Source organism: Salmo trutta, chromosome 1, assembly GCF_901001165.1.
Source record: "Salmo trutta chromosome 1, fSalTru1.1, whole genome shotgun sequence".
In the NCBI taxonomy this organism is placed as follows: Eukaryota; Metazoa; Chordata; class Actinopteri; order Salmoniformes; family Salmonidae; genus Salmo; species Salmo trutta.
Window position 1 is genome coordinate 3,507,198 of NC_042957.1, and position 21,896 is coordinate 3,529,093.

At 42.1% G+C, this 21,896-nt stretch overlaps 1 protein-coding gene across 1 annotated transcript in view; it reads left to right on the plus strand.

The window, feature by feature from the left end:
- The window catches only part of LOC115149611 (fibronectin type III domain-containing protein 4), a 68,123-nt gene that overhangs the window by 8,913 nt on the left and 37,314 nt on the right, over positions 1 to 21,896 (plus strand). Inside the window, exon 2 of the mRNA XM_029692590.1 lies at positions 18,286 to 18,401. Coding sequence (XP_029548450.1) covers positions 18,286 to 18,401 — 116 coding nt within the window. The remainder of the gene's footprint in view (positions 1 to 18,285; positions 18,402 to 21,896) is intronic.

Below are 21,896 nucleotides of genomic sequence, written 5' to 3' on the forward strand. Positions count from 1 at the left end.
GCAGGTGTAGAAGCACCTATCACTGTTGAAGCTAGCTATCAGGTGTCCCCAAAGAATGTGTGTGTGTGCCAGACATGTCACATCCTGCCAGACTACGCCACCATAGAAAAAAGTGGAATTTGGTCTCTGATATAACGTGAGGTCTCTGCTCATAGACGGGTTGGTTGTTTAGCAACAAAACCAACATGTGGCTTAGATCGTTGGCAACACGTAAACTATACTGTGCACACATTTGCACAATAAATTGTTACAGTTGTTGGCTAGCTAGCTAAACCCCGTCTATTGTCAGCTAACCCGTCTATTAGGCCACTGTAGAAATGTAGACAGGAAGGAATACGACAAGACGTGGTCCAACTGGTGTCAGAAACAAGCTAATTTCCCCGACTGTTGTCACCAACATCTGCAATGTCACCATGGTCACTTGGCCCCAAGGTAGAGTCCCTGTGCAGAATACAAAACGGACACACACACTCACACGAGAACAGGAGGGAGTCAGCATGGGTTATAATAGGCTAAATAACCTTGGGTTGATCTTCTCCATCCAAAATGGTGAGAAACAGAGAAGAGAAATTGGGTTGTTACAGGGCGTTTCCAACTAGGCCTTACCCTACACCAGTGTGTATGTTAATGTTAGTGCTAGTGTCATTGTGTGAAATTCACCAGTGTTAAGACAAACAATCATTTATGCTTTGAGATATACCAGCATGACGCTGGTGAAGATTGTACGAGGGGGTCGGCAGGTAGCCTAGTGGTTAGAGCGTTGAGCCAGTAACTGAAAGTTTGCTGGATCGAATCCCTGAGCTGACAAGGGAAAAATCTGTCGTTCTGCCCCCTGAGCAACGCAATTAACCCACTGTTCCCCAGGCGCCGAAGACGTGGATGTCGATTTAAGGCAGCCCCCCCACAGCACCTCTCTGATTTAGAGGGGTTGGGTTAAATGCGGAAGACACATTTCAGTTGAATGCATTCAGTTGTACAACTGACTAGGTATCCTCCTTTCCCCTAAAGACACAATAATGGGATTATAGCAGCATGACGCTAGCGAGGATTGTATGAATGCACAGCAGGAAATCATGAACGTGGCAATTTACTGAAGTCTCACTGATAAATTGGCCATGGCATTCATAAACATGTTTTATTTATTACAATTTGTATTTATTTATTTAACCTTTATTTAACTAGGCAAGTCAATTAAGAATAAATTCATATTTATAATGACGGCCTACCAAGAGGCATAAAGTCTCCTGCGGGGACGGGGGCTGGGATTAAAAATAAAATTGTAAAACAAAGCACACATCACAACAAGAGAGACACCACAACACTACATAAAGAGAGACCTAAGACAACACAATATGGCAGCAATACAACACAACATGCAAACAACACAACATGACAACAACACAACAACAACATGACAACAACACAACATGGTAACAAGATAACATGGTAGCAACACAACATGACAACAACACAACATGGTAACAACACATCAACATGACAACAACATAACATGGTAGCAACACAACATGACATCAACAATACATGGTAACAACACATCAACATGACAACAACACAACATGGTAACAACACATCAACATGACAACAACATAACATGGTAGCAACACAACATGGTAACAACACATCAACATGACAACAACACATCATGACAACAACACAACATGACATCAACAATACATGGTAGCAACACATCAACATGACAACAACACAACATGGTAACAACACATCAACATGACAACAACACATCATGACAACAACACAACATGACATCAACAATACATGGTAACAACACATCAACATGACAACAACACAACATGGTAACAACACATCAACATGACAACAACATAACATGGTAACAACACAACATGACATCAACAATACATGGTAGAAACAACATGGTAGCAACACAAACATGGCACAAACATTGTTAGGTACAGACAACAGCATAAGGGCAGAAAGGTAGACCAAAATACATCACGAAAAAATGTCTGTAAGAGTGTCACTAGCCAAGTTTCCATCCAATGTTTTTATGTGGGTACAGTACATGTTGTATAAAAAAATGTCATGACAGGCCTGATGGAAACTTTCCAAATGTATACTACCGTTCAAAAGTTTGGGGTCACTTAGAAATGTCCTTGTTTTTGAAAGAAAAGCAATTTTTTTTGTCCATTAAAATAACATCAGGTTGATCAGAAATACAGTGTAGATATTGTTAATGTTGTAAATGACTATTGTAGCTGGAAACGGCAGATTTTTTATGGAATATCTACATAGGCGTACAGAGGCTCATTATCAGCAACCATCACTCCTGTGTTCCAATGGCACATTGTGTTAGCTAATCCAAGTTTATCATTTTAAAAGGCTAATTCATCATTAGAAAACCCTTTTGCAATTATGTTAGCACAGCTGAAAACTGTTGTTCTTATTAAAGAAGCAATAAAACTGGCCTTTAGACTAGTTGAGTATCCGGAGCATCAGCAATTGTGGGTTCGATTACAGGCTCAAAATGTAACAAAATACGCTAGACAAGCTGGATCTTTTAGTGTCTGTAAAATTAATTATGCGAGAAATGTCAGTGGAAACCCTTTTATGTTCAAGTATTGATCAAATAAAAATATTTTAAAAATAAATATATATATATATATATAAAAATAAATAACCATCCTATCGAAGTAAACTAGGAGTCACATGATGAGTGGTCCTCCCACTGCGACTCAATTAAATAAATGATGATGGAACTTCACAGGGTGGTGAAAGAACACAGTGATGAGCTTGATGCTCCTTTCCAATAAATATTGAGGGTCTTATCCTTGTTACATTATAATCAACTACCGTTTCACAAATAAAAAGGATCCAGCTCTTCAATCAATCAATCAATCAATCAATCAATCAATCAATCAATCAATCAATCAATCAAATGTATTTATAAAGCCCCTTTTTACATCAGCTGATGTCACAAAGTGTTGTACAGAAACCCAGCCTAAAACCCCAAACAACAAGCAATGCAGGTGTAGAAACACGGTGGCTAGGAAAAACTCCCTAGAAAGGCCAGAACCTAGGAAGAAACCTAGACAGGAACCAGGCTATGAGGGGTGGCCAGTCCTCTTCTGGCTGTGCCGGATGGAGATTATAACAGTACATGGCCATGGTGTTCAAATGTTCATAGATGACCAGCAGGGTCCAATAATAATAATCACAGTGGTTGTCGAGGGTGCAACATGTCAGCACCTCAGGAGTAAATCAGAGTATCTCTACCGCACCTGCTGTCTCTAGAGAGTTGAAAACAGCAGGTCTGGGACAGGTAGCACGTCCGGTGAACAGGTCAGGGTTCCATAGCCGCAGGCAGAACAGTTGAAACTGGAGCAGTAGCACAGCCAGGTGGACTGGGGACAGCAAGGAGTCATCAGGTCAGGTAGTCCTGAGGCATGGTCCTAGGGCTCAGGTCCTCCGAGAGAGAGAAAGAAAGAGAGAAAGAGAGAAAGAAAGAGAGAAAGAGAGAATTAGAGAGAGCATACTTAAATTCACACAGGACACCGGATAAGACAGGAGAAATACTCCAGATATAACAGACTGACCCTAGCCGCCCGACACATAAACTGCTGCAGCATAAATACTGGAGGCTGAGACAGGAGGGGTCAGGAGACACTGTGGCCCCATCCGACGATACCCCCGGACAGGGCCAAACAGGCAGGATATAACCCCACCCATTTTGCTAAAGCACAGCCCCCACACCACTAGAGGGTTTTCTTCAACCACCAACTTACCATCCTGAGACAAGGCCGACTATAGCCCACAAAGCCATGGCACAACCCAAGGGGGGGCACCAAACCGGACAGGAAGATCACGTCAGTGACTCAACCCACTCAAGTGACACACCCCTCCTAGGGACAGCATGGAAGAGCACCAGTAAGCCAGTGACTCGGCCCCTCTAATAGGGTTAGAGGCAGAGAATCCCAGTGGAGAGAGGGGAACCGGCCAGGCAGAGACAGCAAGGGCGGTTCGTTGCTCCAGTGCCTTTCCGTTCACCTTCATACTCCTGGGCCAGACTACACTCAATCATAGAACCTACAAAAGAGATGAGTCTTCAATAAAGACTTAAAGGTTGAGACCGAGTCTGCGTCTCTCACATGGGTAGGCAGACCATTCCATAAAAATTGAGCTCTATAGGAGAAAGCCCTGCCTCCAGCTGTTTGCTTAGAAATTCTAGGGACAGTAAGGAGGCCTGCGTCTTGTGACCGTAGCGTACGTGTAGGTATGTACAGCTGGACCAAATTGGAGAGATAGGTAGGAGCAAGCCCATGTAATGCTTTGTAGGTTAGCAGTAAAACCTTGAAATCAGCCCTAGCCTTAACAGGAAGCCAGTGTAGAGAGGCTAACATTGGAGTAATATGATCAAAAATGTTGGTTCTAGTCAAGATTCTAGCAGCCATGTTTAGCACTAACTGAAGTTTATTTAGTGTTTTATCCGGGTAGCCGGAGAGTAGAGCATTGCAGTAGTCTAATCTAGAAGTGACAAAAGCATGGATTAGTTTTTCTGCAACATTTTTAGACAAAACTGTTTTTTTCTTTAAAAAAAATGAATTTTTTGTTGTTGTTGTGAGAAAACCATCAGTAGAGTTGTTTTTATGCACATTTTACAAAATTCACTTGAAAATCTGTCGCCAATTAGACGGAAACCTAGCTAGTGATTTAGTCTTTGAATGAAGAGATGGAGATAAAACTGTCCAGTTTGAGTGTTTGTTGCAGCTCATTCCAGTCGCTAGCTGCAGAGAACTGAAAAGAGGAGCGACCCAGGGATGTGTGTGCTTTGTGGACCTTTAACAGAATGTAACTGGCAGAACGGGTGTTGTATGTGGAGGATCAGGGCTGCAGTGGGTATCTCAGATAGGAGGGAATAGGATGCCGAGGTAGTAGGAGTTACTCCACTGTATAATACAGAGGTAGTAGGAGTTACTCCACTGAATAATACAGAGGTAATAGGAGTTACTGGTTCAATTCCAGGCTGTATCACATACGGCCGTGATTGGGAGTCCTATAGGACGACGCACAATTGGCCCAGCATCTGTCCGGATTTTTCCGGGGTAGGCCCGGGTAGGCCGGGGTAGGCCCGGGTAGGCCGGGGTAAGCGTCATTGTAAATAATAATTTGTTCTTAACTGACTTGCCTAGTTTAAATAAAAAATAATAACAACAATTAAAAAAACATAGATAGGATTATTAAACTCTCAGCTTCATCCTCCATTTTGATCATGGCTGTAGTTCAGATGGAGCAGTTTAGGCCAGCATGACATGCACTGAGAAGATTCTTCATGTGTGTCTAACACATCTTCCATGCCAGGCCAGTGCTAGCCTGTCCTCTTTAATTCCATGCCAAGTCAGTGCTAGCCTGTCCTCTTTTATTCCATGCCAGGTCAGTGCTAGTTTGTCCTCTTTCATTCCATGCCAGGCCAGTGCTAGCCTGTCCTCTTTCATTCCATGCCAGGCCAGTGCTAGCCAGGGGCCTCTCTGTATGTTCTCTACACTGTTCCCATTCTCATTCAATATTCTCATTCGATATTCTCTGATTAGATTTGATCACAATATCAAAGTTATATTCGATTTCATTGTTTGTATCTATATCCAAAGCAATGGCTAGTCCAACACAGGGATTACGTTACATTGAATTGACGCTGTCCCAGTTATGAGCTTTGTACAAAATAAGCATTTATCGAAATGTATCTAGCTAGCTTGCAGTTGCTAGCTAATTTGTTCTATTTAGCTAGCTTGCTATTGTTAGCTAATTTGTCCTGGGATAAATAAGTTGAGTTGTTATTTTACCTGAAATGCACAAGGTCCTCTACTCCGACAATTAATCCACAGATAAAACGGTCAACCAAATCGTTTCTAGTCATCTCTCCTTCTTCCAGGCTTTTTCATCTTTGGACTTTATATGGTGATTGGCTACTAACTTTCATAGTTACCACGACGACCGACCGAACTCAGTTCATCTTTCAATCACCCACATTGGTATAACCAATGAGGAGATGGCACGTGGGTATCTGCTTCTATAAACCAATGAGGAGATGGGAGAGGCAGGACTTGCACCGTGTTCAGCATCATAAAGAGAACTGACTTCTATTTTAGCGCTTGGCAACGCAGACGCTCGTTGGCCAGCGCGAGCAGTGTGCGTGCAATAATTGAATAACGTGTATGTTTAAATTTATTTTGCAACGCGAGCGGTGTGGTCAGCATGTGAGGCAAGGAGACAGAAAATGAGTGGAATGATGTTCATATGATACTGCTGCATCCCAAATGTTTATTTAGTCTTTGTCTATTTATAATGTCTATTTCTATGGTAATCCTATCTGTTACATCATGGAATATGGTAATCCTATCTGTTACATCATGGAATATGATAATCCTATCTGTTACATCATGGAATATGGTAATCCTACCTGTTACATCATGGAATATGATAATCCTATCTGTTACATCATGGAATATGGTAATCCTACCTGTTACAGCATGGAATATGGTAATCCTACCTGTTACAGCATGGAATATGATAATCCTATCTGTTACATCATGGAATATGGTAATCCTACCTGTTACAGCATGGAATATGATAATCCTATCTGTTACATCATGGAATATGGCAATCCTATCTGTTACATCATGGAATATGATTATCCTATCTGTTACATCATGGAATATGGTAATCCTACCTGCTAAACTATGGAATATGATAATCCTACCTGCTAAACTATGGAATATGATAATCCTATCTGTTACATCATGGAATATGATAATCCTACCTGTTAAACTATGGAATATGATAATCCTACCTGTTACACTATGGAATATGATAATCAGTCAATGACTGTCAATGAGTAAAATGTATTGTACTTGAAGTTACTCCAATGTATGGTGCACAACACTATGTTAGTTGGACAGTTCAGCACCTTGAGAAACCCACGGGATCCACAGTAGTGTTTCTAACTGGAGTTACTCCGCTGTGGATTTAATTACATTTGGTGCACTACACTATATCTGTTCTACAGTTTAACAACTTGATAAACCAACAGTACTCACAGCAGCCACAGTACTCTGTCTGTTTGAAGCAGCGTGAATACTGTACTCCTGAGAGTTCCTTTATCACAACGTTAGAGAGACCATCCATCACCCTGAACTTTAAAACTCAATCTGATTTGCTGGACCTGGCTCCCAAGTGGGGGGCTTATGCCTTCCCAGGCCCACCCATGGCTGCACCCCTGCCCAGTCATGTGAAATCCATAGATTAGGGCCTAATGAATTTATTTCAAATGACTGATTTCCTTATATGAAAACCGTTGAAATTGTCTCATGTTACGTTTATATTTTTTGTTAGAGGTTTCATGATGCTTGTATCTAAACCAAAGTAGATGATACATTTAAGATTGTTCTATACATCAGTTGGGGTTTCTATAAGCTACAATGTGAGGTCATAAACCTGGCATGAAAGTGCATCCTTGTAGCTGTGTGGGCTAATATAGTCATAATGTTTGCTGGGTGTAAGTTGAGCCAATGGCAAGTTGAGCAAATTGAACTGTTTTCTTCCCAGGCGTAGTGTAAGGCATTATCGCTGGGATATGAGATAACAACACGACCTGGTCTATTTTAAAGTGTTTGTTAGGTGTTAAAGTGGAACTGACAACTACTTTGCAGTAGAGGTCGACCGATTATGATTTTCAACACCGATACCGCTGCCGATTATTGGAGGGCCAAAAAACCCAGTACCGATTAATCGGCCGATTTTTTTATTTTATTTATTTGTAATAATGACAATTACAACAATACTGAATGAACACTTATTTTAACTTAATATAATACATAAATACTATCAATTTAGCCTCAAATAAATAATGAAACATGTTCAATTTGGTTTAAATAATGCAAAATCAAAGTGTTGGAGAAGAAAGTAAAAGTGCAATATGTGCCATGTAAAAAAGATAACGTTTAAGTTCCTTGCTCAGAACATGAGAACATATGAAAGCTGGTGGTTCCTTTTAACATGAGTCTTCAATATTCCCAGATAAGAAGTTTTAGGTTGTAGTTATTATAGGAATTATAGGCCAATTTCTCTCTATATGATTTGTATTTCATATACCTTTGACTATTGGATGTTCTTATAGGCACTTTAGTATTGCCAGTGTAACAGTATAGCTTCCGTCCCTCTCCTCGCTCCTACCTGGGCTCGAACCAGGAACACATCGACAACAGCCACCCTCGAAGCAGCGTTACCCATGTAGAGCAAGGGGAACAACCACTCCCAAGTCTCAGAGTGAGTGACATTTGAAACGCTATTAGCGCACACCCCGCTAACTAGCTAGCCATTTCACATCGGTTACACCAGCCTAATCTCGTGGGTTGATAGGCTTGAAGTCATAAACAGCGCAATGCTTGAAGAATTGCGAAGAGCTGCTGGCAAACGCACGAAGGTGCTGTTTGAATGAATGCTTATGAGCCTGCTGCTGACTACCATCACTCAGTCAGACTGCTCTATCAAATATCAAATCATAGACTTAATTATAACATAATGACACACAGAAATACGAGCCTTTGGTCATTAATATGGTCGAATCCGGAAACTATCATTTCGAAAACGAAACGTTTATTATTTCAGTGAAATACGGAACCGTTCCGTATTTTATTTAACGGGTGGCATCCCTAAGTCTAAATATTCCTGTTACATTGCACAACCTTCAATGTTATGTCATAATTATGTACAATTCTGGCAAATTAATTACAGCCTTTGTTAGGAGTAAATGGACTTCACAGTTCGCAATGAGCCAGGCGGCCCAAACTGCTGTATATACCCTGACTGCTTGCACGGAATGCAAGAGAAGTGACACAACTCCGCTAGTTATAAGAAATTCATGTTAGCAGGCAATATTAACTAAATAAGTAGGTTTAAAAATATATACTTGTGTATTGATTTTAGTAGGCTGTGATTCGATGAGAAATTAACAGGCACCGCATCGATTATACGCAACGCAGGACACGTAAGATAAACTAGTAATATCATCAACCTTGCGTAGTTAACTAGTGATTATGTTAAGATTGATTGTTTTTTATAAGATAAGTTTAATGCTAGCTAGCAACTTACCTTGGCTTCTTGCTGCCCTCGCGTAACAGGGAGTCAGCCTGCCATGCAGGCTCCTCGTGGAGTGAAATGTAAGGCAGGTGGTTAGAGCGTTGGACTAGTAACTGGAAGGTTGCAAAAACGAATCCCCGAGGTGACAAGGTAAAAATCTGTTGTTCTGCCCCTGAACAAGGTAGTTAACCCACCGTTCCTAGGCCGTCATTGAAAATAAGAATGTGTTCTTAATCTGACTTGCCTAGCTAAATAACGGTTGGTAAATGTAAAAAAAACAAAAAAAAAACGGCAAATCGGTGCCCAAAAATACCGATTGTTATAAAAACTTGTAATCGGCCCTAATTAATCGGCCATTCCGATTAATCAGTCGACCTCTACTTTGCAGATATGAAATGAACAGACAATCAGAATATCAGTAAAAAATATCAAATTCCCAGTTTATAAGAGGTTTTAAAAATAGGTTATATTTGACTCAACATTCCATAACGTACAGTAAGGCGTTGTTGGTAGAATAGATGGATAAAGTTCAATACATGATTAATATAATGTATTGGTAGTCCAAAAAAATATTGCTATCAAGTTGTAAATCACAGCTAGCCTTGTACATTGTTTGTTTCCTCCATTTGGGATGCCCTGTTTCAGTTTCAATGACTCAATTGGAGAGGTTTGGGAAACCCTGCTGCAGTAACATACTCTGACATGTCTGAGGCTTGCCAAGCAGTACGGAAGTAACTACAGTAGATGAGTAATGAGTTGATTAAGTAGAAAGGGCTGCTAACAAGCTGTCATGGTGACGTGTATTCTGTTCTACAAGGCCATTTGTTAGAGTACAGTAACAGCATATAATGTGGTTCTCTGTAACTCAGTGTGGTTCTCTGTAACTCAGTGTGGTTCTCTGTAGCTCAGTCAGTGTGGTTCTCTGTAACTCAGTGTGGTTCTCTGTAACTCAGTCAGTGTGGTTCTCTGTAACTCAGTGTGGTTCTCTGTAACTCAGTGTGGTTCTCTGTAACTCAGTCAGTGTGGTTCTCTGTAGCTCATTGTGGTTCTCTGTAGCTCAGTGTGGTTCTCTGTAACTCAGTGTGGTTCTCTGTAACTCAGTGTGGTTCTCTGTAACTCAGTGTGGTTCTCTGTAGCTCAGTGTGGTTCTCTGTAACTCAGTGTGGTTCTCTGTAACTCAGTGTGGTTCTCTGTAGCTCAGTCAGTGTGGTTCTCTGTAACTCAGTGTGGTTCTCTGTAGCTCAGTGTGGTTCCCTGTAACTCAGTGTGGTTCTCTGTAGCTCAGTCAGTGTGTTTCTCTGTAACTCAGTGTGGTTCTCTGTAGCTCAGTGTGGTTCCCTGTAACTCAGTGTGGTTCTCTGTAACTCATTCAGTGTGGTTCTCTGTAACTCAGTGTGGTTCTCTGTAACTCAGTGTGGTTCTCTGTAACTCAGTCAGTGTGGTTCTCTGTAGCTCAGTGTGGTTCTCTGTAGCTCAGTGTGGTTCTCTGTAACTCAGTGTGGTTCTCTGTAACTCAGTGTGGTTCTCTGTAACTCAGTGTGGTTCTCTGTAGCTCAGTGTGGTTCTCTGTAACTCAGTGTGGTTCTCTGTAAGTCAGTGTGGTTCTCTGTAACTCAGTGTGGTTCTCTGTAGCTCAGTGTGGTTCTCTTTAGCTCCGTGGGGTTCTCTGTAGCTCAGTGTGGTTCTCTGTAACTCAGTGTGGTTCTCTGTAACTCAGTGTGGTTCTCTAACTCAGTGTGGTTCTCTGTAACTCAGTCAGTGTGGTTCTCTGTAGCTCAGTGTGGTTCTCTGTAGCTCAGTGTGGTTCTCTGTAACTCAGTGTGGTTCTCTGTAACTCAGTGTGGTTCTCTGTAACTCAGTGTGGTTCTCTGTAGCTCAGTGTGGTTCTCTGTAACTCAGTGTGGTTCTCTGTAACTCAGTGTGGTTCTCTGTAGCTCAGTCAGTGTGGTTCTCTGTAACTCAGTCAGTGTGGTTCTCTGTAACTCAGTGTGGTTCTCTGCAGCTCAGTGTGGTTCTCTGTAACTCAGTCAGTGTGGTTCTCTGTAACTCAGTGTGGTTCTCTGTAACTCAGTCAGTGTGGTTCTCTGTAACTCAGTCAGTGTGGTTCTCTGTAGCTCAGTGTGGTTCTCTGTAGCTCAGTGTGGTTCTCTGCAACTCAGTGTGGTTCTCTGTAACTCAGTGTGGTTCTCTGTAACTCAGTGTGGTTCTCTGTAACTCATTGTGGTTCTCTGTAGCTCAGTGTGGTTCTCTGTAACTCAGTGTGGTTCTCTGCAACTCCGTGTGGTTCTCTGTAACTCAGTGTGGTTCTCTGTAACTCAGTGTGGTTCTCTGTAACTCAGTCAGTGTGGTTCTCTGCAACTCAGTGTGGTTCTCTGTAACTCAGTGTGGTTCTCTGTAACTCAGTGTGGTTCTCTGCAACTCCGTGTGGTTCTCTGTAACTCAGTGTGGTTCTCTGTAACTCAGTGTGGTTCTCTGTAACTCAGTCAGTGTGGTTCTCTGTAACTCAGTGTGGTTCTCTGTAACTCAGTGTGGTTCTCTGTAACTCAGTGTGGTTCTCTGTAGCTCAGTCAGTGTGGTTCTCTGTAACTCAGTCAGTGTGGTTCTCTGTAACTCAGTGTGGTTCTCTGCAGCTCAGTGTGGTTCTCTGTAACTCAGTCAGTGTGGTTCTCTGTAACTCAGTGTGGTTCTCTGTAACTCAGTCAGTGTGGTTCTCTGTAACTCAGTCAGTGTGGTTCTCTGTAGCTCAGTGTGGTTCTCTGTAGCTCAGTGTGGTTCTCTGTAGCTCAGTGTGGTTCTCTGCAACTCAGTGTGGTTCTCTGTAACTCAGTGTGGTTCTCTGTAGCTCAGTGTGGTTCTCTGCAACTCAGTGTGGTTCTCTGTAACTCAGTGTGGTTCTCTGTAGCTCAGTGTGGTTCTCTGCAACTCAGTGTGGTTCTCTGTAACTCAGTGTGGTTCTCTGTAGCTCAGTGTGGTTCTCTGTAACTCAGTGTGGTTCTCTGCAACTCCGTGTGGTTCTCTGTAACTCAGTGTGGTTCTCTGTAACTCAGTGTGGTTCTCTGTAACTCAGTGTGGTTCTCTGTAACTCAGTGTGGTTCTCTGTAACTCAGTGTGGTTCCCTGTAAACTCAGTGTGTTTCTCTGTAGCTCAGTTGGTAAAGCATGGCTAGTGATGACATTGTGTTACTAACCCCTTTTCCATAAACAATTTTATGCGAGTAAAGTAATACCGTATAAAAAAATAATCACAACAGCTCTGATGGAAACAGGTAGTTACGGTACAATTGTATAAATACCGAAAGATAATTTGTTTATTCGACATGGTGGGACCTTTTTGTTTCTGTAAAATGATCTATGCGAGAAATGTTGCTGTCGCGCGATGATATGGTGTGTGGTCCTCCCACTACGACTCGGGAAACCATGCAGTTTATTAGACTACAGATTAAATAAATGATGATAAACTTCACAGGCTGGTGAAAGAACACAATTATGATCTCGATGCTCCTTTTCCAATAATTATTGAGGGTTTTATTCTGGCGACATGATGATTGATGCTTGACTGCAGTTTGACAAACACAAATAATAATGCCATCATGTAGACTAGCCTACCCACACTGTATCTGAGAGCTGTTGGCTAGAGAGCACGTGCCAAGACCAGAGTAGACACATTTGCTATTTAACTGCCAGGGATGACCAAGCAGGCAAATAGAGACAACTGAGTAGGGTGTAATGTTTAGATATACGCATTAGGTTTTTAAATACGATCATTGTTTTAGCAATAACAGTACACCATTTCAATGTATAACTGTACTTCACTATTTTAAACTCGTCGTTCCCTTGGAGTGAACAGAGAGTTGGTATTTCCCAACACCATGCCGTAACCATATTTTAAATATCAGGATTCCGGTCGGACTTCCTTTACCAGAACATTGTGGCATCCATGCTGCAGACGTGGTGTCGGTGAGACTACTGAAACAGGGATTTCAACATTATCATTTAACCATTATCATTCTCAAGTAAATAGTCACAGTACAATGTAAAAGTTAGATGATTGAGTTAAATTATACCAATGACTGTTACCACATGAACTATAAAGGGTGAACTCAACATAGAAAACAATGATAGCAAATGTCAAACTAGTCAAAAGTTTGGACACACCTACTCATTCCAGGGTTTTTCTTTATTTTTTACTATTTTCTACATTGTAGAATAATAGTGAAGACTTCACAACTATGAAATAACACATATGGAATGAAAAAGTGTTCAACAAATCAAAATACATTTTATATTTGAGATTGCCGGCTCCCTGGTCTTAGTTCCACTCCTTAATCAGCTTGGTTCCCTGGTCTTAGTTCCAGTCCTTAATCAGCTTGGTTCCCTGGTCCTTAGTTCCACTCCTTAATCAGCTTGGTTCCCTGGTCTTAGTTCCACTCCTTAATCAGCTTGGTTCCCTGGTCTTAGTTCCACTCCTTAATCAGCTTGGTTCCCTGGTCTTAGTTCCAGTCCTTAATCAGCTTGGTTCCCTGGTCTTAGTTCCAGTCCTTAATCAGCTTGGTTCCCTGGTCTTAGTTCCACTCCTTAATCAGCTTGGTTCCCTGGTCTTAGTTCCACTCCTTAATCAGCTTGGTTCCCTGGTCTTAGTTCTACTCCTTAATCAGCTTGGTTCCCTGGTCTTAGTTCTACTCCATAATCAGCTTGGTTCCCTGGTCTTAGTTCCACTCCTTAATCAGCTTGGTTCCCTGGTCCTTAGTTCCACTCCTTAATCAGCTTGGTTCCCTGGTCTTAGTTCCACTCCTAATAGCTTGGTTCCCTGGTCCTTAGTTCCACTCCTTAATGAGCTTGGTTCCTGGTCCTTAGTTCCCCTCTTACTCAGCTTGGTTCCCTGGTCCTTAGTTCCACTCCTTAATCAGCTTGGTTCCCTGGTCCTCACTTCCACTCCATAATCAGCTTGGTTCCCTGGTCCTTAGTTCCAGTCCTTAATCAGCTTGGTTCCCTGGTCCTTAGTTCCACTCCTTAATCAGCTTGGTTCCCTGGTCTTAGTTCCAGTCCTTAATCAGCTTGGTTCCCTGGTCTTAGTTCCACTCCTTAATCAGCTTGGTTCCTGGTCTTAGTTCCACTCCTTAATCAGCTTGGTTCCCTGGTCTTTAGTTCCATCTCTTAATCAGCTTGGTTCCCTGGTCTTAGTTCCAGTCCTTAATCCAGCTTGGTTCCCTGGTCTTAGTTCCACTCCTTAATCAGCTTGGTTCCCTGGTCTTAGTTCCACTCCTTAATCAGCTTGGTTCCCTGGTTTTAGTTCCACTTCTTAATCAGCTTGGTTCCCTGGTCTTAGTTCTACTCCTAATCAGCTTGGTTCCCTGGTCCTTAGTTCCACTCCATAAACAGCTTGGTTCCCTGGTCTTAGTTCTACTCTTTAATCAGCTTGGTTCCCTGGTCCTTAGTTCCACTCCTTAATCAGCTTGGTTCCCTGGTCCTTAGTTCCACTCCTTAATCAGCTTGGTTCACTGGTCCTTAGTTCTACTCCTTAATCAGCTTGGTTCCCTGGTCTTACTTCCACTCCTTAATCAGCTTGGTTCCCTGGTCCTTAGTTCCACACCTTAATCAGCTTGGTTCCCTGGTCCTTAGTTCTACTCCTTAATCAGCTTGGTTCCCTGGTCTTTAGTTCCACTCCTTAATCAGCTTGGTTCCCTGGTCTTAGTTCCACTTCTTAATCAGCTTGGTTCCCTGGTCTTACTTCCACTCCTTAATCAGCTTGGTTCCCTGGTCCTTAGTTCCACACCTTAATCAGCTTGGTTCCCTGGTCCTTAGTTCTACTCCTTAATCAGCTTGGTTCCCTGGTCTTTAGTTCCACTCCTTAATCAGCTTGGTTCCCTGGTCTTAGTTCCACTTCTTAATCAGCTTGGTTCCCTGGTCTTAGTTCCAGTCCTTAATCAGCTTGGTTCCCTGGTCCTTAGTTCCAGTCCTTAATCAGCTTGGTTCCCTGGTCCTTAGTGCCACTCCTTAATCAGCTTGGTTCCCTGGTCTTAGTTCCACTCCTAATCAGCTTGGTTCCCTGGTCTTAGTTCCACTCCTTAATCCACTCCTTAATTGAATCAGCTAGCAGCTAAATCATGATGGATTACCGCAGAGCAACAAACGAGTGGAGAGATGCTGTGCTGTCGTGTGTTGTCCTGGGGATGAAGGCTGGAGGAGGGACGTTAAATGGATTGCTGGCCACCTCTTTAAAGACTGTCTGTCAGCTTAAGGACAGGCTGTGGTTGGGAAACAATGACTGGGTGTCATTTCACTTTAAGAGCTTGCAAGTTAAGCATTTAACTGTAGTTGTGCGTGTGACAATAAAACTTTAATCTAGAGAGGCATTTATCCTCACTGCTTCAGTATAAAACTGAGCTCTATACACAAACCAACAAGTGACTTAATTCATTTATATTTTTTATTTAACTAGGCCAGTCAGTTAAGAACAAATTCTTATTTACAATGACGGCAAATCCAGACAACGCTAGGCCAATTGTGCGCGATTGGGACTCCCAATCATGGCCGGATGTGATACAGCCTGGAATCGAACCAGGGACAGTATTGGCGTCTCTTGCACTGAGATGCAGTGCCTTAGAGATCACTGTGCCACTCGGGACTGACATATTAAAAAATCATAAATCATATCTAAATGTTCAGTAGAGATTGCCTTCAGAAGCTGGGTGTGATCACAGGTGGGACTGGCTGTGGGTCTTGGTTGTTGGTGGAAACAGGTAGTAAGGAGGAAAAAATAGGCAAGGTAGCACATCACAGAGAGTGAACTGATGAGGTTGTCTGGTCTGTTACTGTAATAATCAACAATGGAGAAATGCTTAGAAGTGCAGAAGTGCAATTCAAAACATCATAAATGACATGTATCTGTGTGTTTTACAGAGATAGGCTCCTGGAGCAGGTTGTGATGCTAGCTAACTGGCTGTAAGGCTGTGAACACGGCCCGGGGCGAGGGCTTTAAAGCTTTAGATCTGGGATATGCATCCGAAATGGCACCCTATTCCCTATATATTGTGCACTACTTTTGACCAGAGCTCTATGACACCCTATTCACTATATAGTGCACTACTTTAGACCAGAGCTCTATGGCACCCTATTCTCTATATAGTGCACTACTATAGACCAGAGCCCCTTTCCCTATATAGTGCACTACTTTAGACCAGAGCCCTATTCCCTATATAGTGCACTACTTTAGACCAGAGCCCTATTCCCTATATAGTCCACTACTTTAGACGAGAGCCCTATGGCACCCTGTTCCCTATACAGTGCACTACTTTAGACCAGAGCCCTATTCTCTATACAGTGCACTACTTTAGACCAGAGCCTTATGGCACCCTATTCCCTATATAGTGCACTACTTTAGACCAGAGCCCTATGGCACACAGACTGGGTGCCAGATTGGAGAGCTTTCTTGGCAGGAAACTGTCTTCTTGTTAGTAGCAGGGGATTAATGCAAGTAGATGACACAACAAACTATTTTCCTTCCATCGGTAAATACATTGTAACGACTGGAGCAATAGGGCAATAGACGTGGCTGAGAATCACTTCCTAAAAGGATGGAGGGGGTTGTACTGTGTGATTAATGGAACATTCTGTGTTGATTTAGATATATACATTCAGCAAGAGAGTAAAAGGGAGAGAAGCATTTTGCTTTCCCTGTTCCAAGTACAGTAATACTGACAAAAACATTCAAGTGAATGGGTTAGAGTTTGGTGAATAGATTAGAAAGTATGGCGAATAGATTGTAGAGTATGGTGAATAGATTATAGAGTATGGTGAATAGATTAGAGTTTGGTGAATAGATTATAGAGTATGGTGAATAGGTTAGAGTTTGGTGAATAGATTATAGAGTATGGTGAATAGATTATAGAGTATGGTGAATAGATTAGAGAGTATGGTGAATAGATTATAGAGTATGGTGAATAGATTATAGAGTATGGTGAATAGATTAGAGAGTATGGTGAATAGATTAGAGAGTATGGTGAATAGATTATAGAGTATGGTGAATAGGTTAGAGTTTGGTGAATAGATTAGAGAGTATGGTGAATAGATTATAGAGTATGGTGAATAGATTAGAGAGTATGGTGAAGAGATTATAGAATATGGTGAATAGATTATAGAATAGGGTGAATAGATTAGAGAGTATGGTGAGTAGATTAGAGAGTTTAGTTAATATATTAGAGAATATGGTGAATAGATTATAGAGTATGGTGAATAGATTAGAGAGTATGGTGAATAGATTATAGAGTTTAGTTAATAGATTAGAGAATATGGTGAATAGATTATAGAGTATGGTGAATAGATTATAGAGTTTAGTTAATTAGATTAGAGAGTATGGCGAATAGATATAGAGTATGGTGAATAGATTATAGAGTATAGTTCATCAGGATTATAGAGTGTGGTGAATGCCGTTTAGAGAGTTTTTGTTGAATTCGGGTAAACACGCCTGAGGACCTGAAGGGCTCTAGAAGCTTAAGCGGTTTTAACACCTTTCTGAAGCTAAGCGACTCTAACACAATTCTGAAGCTAAGCGGTTTCTTCGAACACATTCTGAAGCTAAGCAGTGTGTTAACACATTCTGTAAGCTACAGCTAGGTTCTAACACCATTCTGAAGCTAAGCTGGTCTAACACATTCTGAAGCTAAGCAGTGTGGTAACACATTCTGAAGCTAAGTTTGTTTTACACATTCTGAAGCTAAGCGGGTCTAACACATTCTGAAGTAAGCAGTGTTTAACACATTCTGAAGCTAAGCGGGTTCTTCTTCCCACGCACCCATCTGAAGCCTAAGCGGTTTTCTAACACATTGACTTGTAAGCTAAGTCAGTGTCAACACATTCTGAAGCTAAACTGTCTAACACATTCTGAAGCTAAGCTGTCTAACACATTCTGAAGCTAAGCGATCTAACACATTCTGAAGCTAAGCGATCTAACACATTCTGAAGCTAAGCGATCTAACACATTCTGAAGCTAAGCAGTCTAACACATTCTGAAGCTAAGCGGTCTAACACATTCTGAAGCTAAGCTGTCTAACACATTCTTGTGGTGCACAGGAGGCCGAAGGTTCACCACCTTCGATACAAATTATTGAATCGTTCAGTTTGAGAGACCCTGATATGGTCTTTTTTTCTCTCTCCTCAGACCGCCCTCCTGCTCCCGTCAACGTGTCTGTGATGCACCTGAGGGCCGACTCCGCCACCATCTCCTGGGAGGTACCTGAGGGTGACGTCATCATCGGCTTCTCCATCTCACAGCAGGTGATGGGTTCTAGAGTTATTATGTATCCTAATTACTCACCTACAATTATCTCCTTTCAATTATCTCCACAATTATCTCCTGTCATTCCTGTTCATCTCAGTTAACCCAGAAATAAAGTATTGCGTAATTGGTTCTTCGTTCTCTTCAAAGAGAAGAGAACGAAGAGCTCCACCCTCTCTCTTTGCAAGTTGACTAGTCTATGGGCCCTGCACTTTCCCGAAATTCGAAAGATACTAACACCTGAGAAATGGTGATTTTCCCAAATAATAATAATATCTCACTCATGCCGTTGTATTATGACAGATCTACAGTATCGGTAATGTAGTCTGTCCACCAGAGATGACATTCCTGTTGACAAAATATACACATTTAATGGGTGTGTTTACATCTTGGTATAGTGTTAGTCTGCTGAGTGGATTACACTGTAATGGGGTTTATTCACTAAATGTTATTGTTGTAGATGTGTTAGGCGGGATACTGATACCGTGCTAAATATCTGATGTGTTAGGGCGGGATACTGATACCGTACTAAATATCTGATGTGTTAGGGGGGATACCGTAGTACTAAATATCTGATGTGTTAGGGGGATACTGATACCGTGCTAAATATCTGATGTGTTAGGGGGGATACTGATACCGTACTAAATATCTGATGTGTTAGGGGGGGATACTGATACCGTACTAAATATCTGATGTGTTCGGGTATACTGATACCGTGCTAAATATCTGATGTGTTAGGGGGGATACTGATACCGTACTAAATATCTGATGTGTTAGGGGGGATACTGATACCGTGCTAAATATCTGATGTGTTAGGGGGGGATACTGATACCGTATTAAATATCTGATGTGTTAGGGGGGATACTGATAACGTACTAAATATCTGATGTGTTAGGGGGGATACTGATACCGTACTAAATATCTGATGTGTTAGGGGGGATACTGATACCGTACTAAATATCTGATGTGTTAGGGGGGGATACTGAAACCGTACTAAATATCTGATGTGTTAGGGGGGGATACTGATACCGTGCTAAATATCTGATGTGTTAGGGGGGGATACTGATACCGTACTAAATATCTGATGTGTTAGGGGGGATACTGATAATGTACTAAATATCTGATGTGTTAGGGGGGGATACTGATACCGTACTAAATATCTGATGTGTTAGGGGGGATACTGATACCGTACTAAATATCTGATGTGTTAGGGGGGATACTGATACCGTGCTAAATATCTGATGTGTTAGGGGGGATACTGATACCGTACTAAATATCTGATGTGTTAGGGGGGGATACTGATACCGTACTAAATATCTGATTGTTGGGGGGGGATACTGATACCGTACTAAATATCTGATGTTTAGGGGGATACTGATACCGTACTAAATATCTGATGTGTTGGGGGGGATACTGATCCGTACTAAATATCTGATGTGTTAGGGGGGATACTGATACCGTACTAAATATCTGATGTGTTAGGGGGGATACTGATACCGTACTAAATATCTGATGTGTTAGGGGGATACTGATACCGTACTAAATATTGATGTGTTAGGGGGGATACTGATACCGTACTAAATATCTGATGTGTTAGGGGGATACTGATACCGTACTAAATATCTGATGTGTTAGGGGGGATACTGATACCGTACTAAATATCTGATGTGTTAGGGGGGGATACTGATACCGTACTAAATATCTGATGTGTTAGGGGGGGATACTGATACCGTACTAAATATCTGATGTGTTAGGGGGGGATACTGATCCCGTACTAAATATCTGATGTGTTAGGGGGGATACTGATACCGTGCTAAATATCTGATGTGTTAGGGGGGGATACTGATACCGTGCTAAATATCTGATGTGTTAGGGGGGGGATACTGATACCGTGCTAAATATCTGATGTGTTAGGTGGGGGTACTGATACCGTACTAAATATCTGATGTGTTAGGGGGGGATACTGATACCGTGCTAAATATCTGATGTGTTAGGGGGGATACTGATACCGTACTAAATATCTGATGTGTTAGGGGGGGGTACTGATACCGTACTAAATATCTGATGTGTTAGGGGGGATACTGATACCGTGCTAAATATCTGATGTGTTAGGGGGGATACTGATACCGTACTAAATATCTGATGTGTTAGGGGGGATACTGATACCGTGCTAAATATCTGATGTGTTAGGGGGGGGTACTGATACCGTACTAAATATCTGATGTGTTAGGGGGGGATACTGATACCGTACTAAATATCTGATGTGTTAGGGGGGATACTGATACCGTACTAAATATCTGATGTGTTAGGGGGGATACTGATACCGTACTAAATATCTGATGTGTTAGGGGGGGATACTGATACCGTACTAAATATCTGATGTGTTAGGGGGGGATACTGATACGTACGAAATATCTGATGTGTTAGGGGGGAGACTGATACCGTGCTAAATATCTGATGTGTTAGGGGGATACTGATACCGTACTAAATATCTGATGTGTTAGGGGGGATACTGATACCGTACTAAATATCTGATGAGTTAGGGGGATACTGATACCGTACTAAATATCTGATGTGTTAGGGGGGATACTGATACCGTACTAAATATCTGATGTGTTGGGGGATCTGATACCTTGCTAATATCTGATTGTTAGGGGGGATACTGATACCGTGCTTAATAATATAATACTCACAGGACATGAGAACGAGAGCCGCGTAACTGAAAGCCCTGTCACCCATAGTTTTTAGTCAGCTGCGGGCTGCTGAAGGGAGACAGACCTGGAGGTGCGATGTGTGGCGTGTGGAGCAGGAGGTAGAATGAGGTCAGACAGGTACTTGGTCCGAGTTGTTGATAGAGCTTGGTAAGTAGGTGAGACAGACAGTAGGTGGGTCCAGAGTTGGTTGATAGAGCTTGGTAGGTAGGATGAGGACAGACAGTACTTGGGTCCAGAGTTGTTGGATAGAGCTTGGTAGGTAGAATGAGGTCAGACAGGTACTTGGGTCCAGAGTTGTGGATAGCTTGGTAGGTAGGATGAGGACAGACAGGTACTTGGGTCCAGAGTTGTTGATAGCTTGGTAGGAGAGGCAGACAGTACTTGGGTCCAGAGTTGTTGATAGCTTGGTAGGTAGAATGGGTCAGACAGGTACTTGGTCCAGAGTTCTGGATAGCTTGTAGGTGTGTACCAAGATTTGTACTCGATGCATGAACTATGGGGAGCCATTGGCGTTGAACAGCACTGGAGTGATGTGCTCGCAGGGGGAGGAGGTGTGGGTGAGGACATGTGAAGCACAGTTCTGGACATATTGTAGCCTGTTTAGGCAGTTAGCAGATGCTCCAACAAAGTCTGATGATATGGTGAATAAAGATGTCTGTAAGCCTGGCCTTCAATTTTACACTGTTTGGTTTTCTCAGCATTACCAAAAGGCTTGGTTCACATGCTAATATAAATGACCATGAAGGAAAGTTCGACTCCCCCCCAAAGGCCTCCCAAACT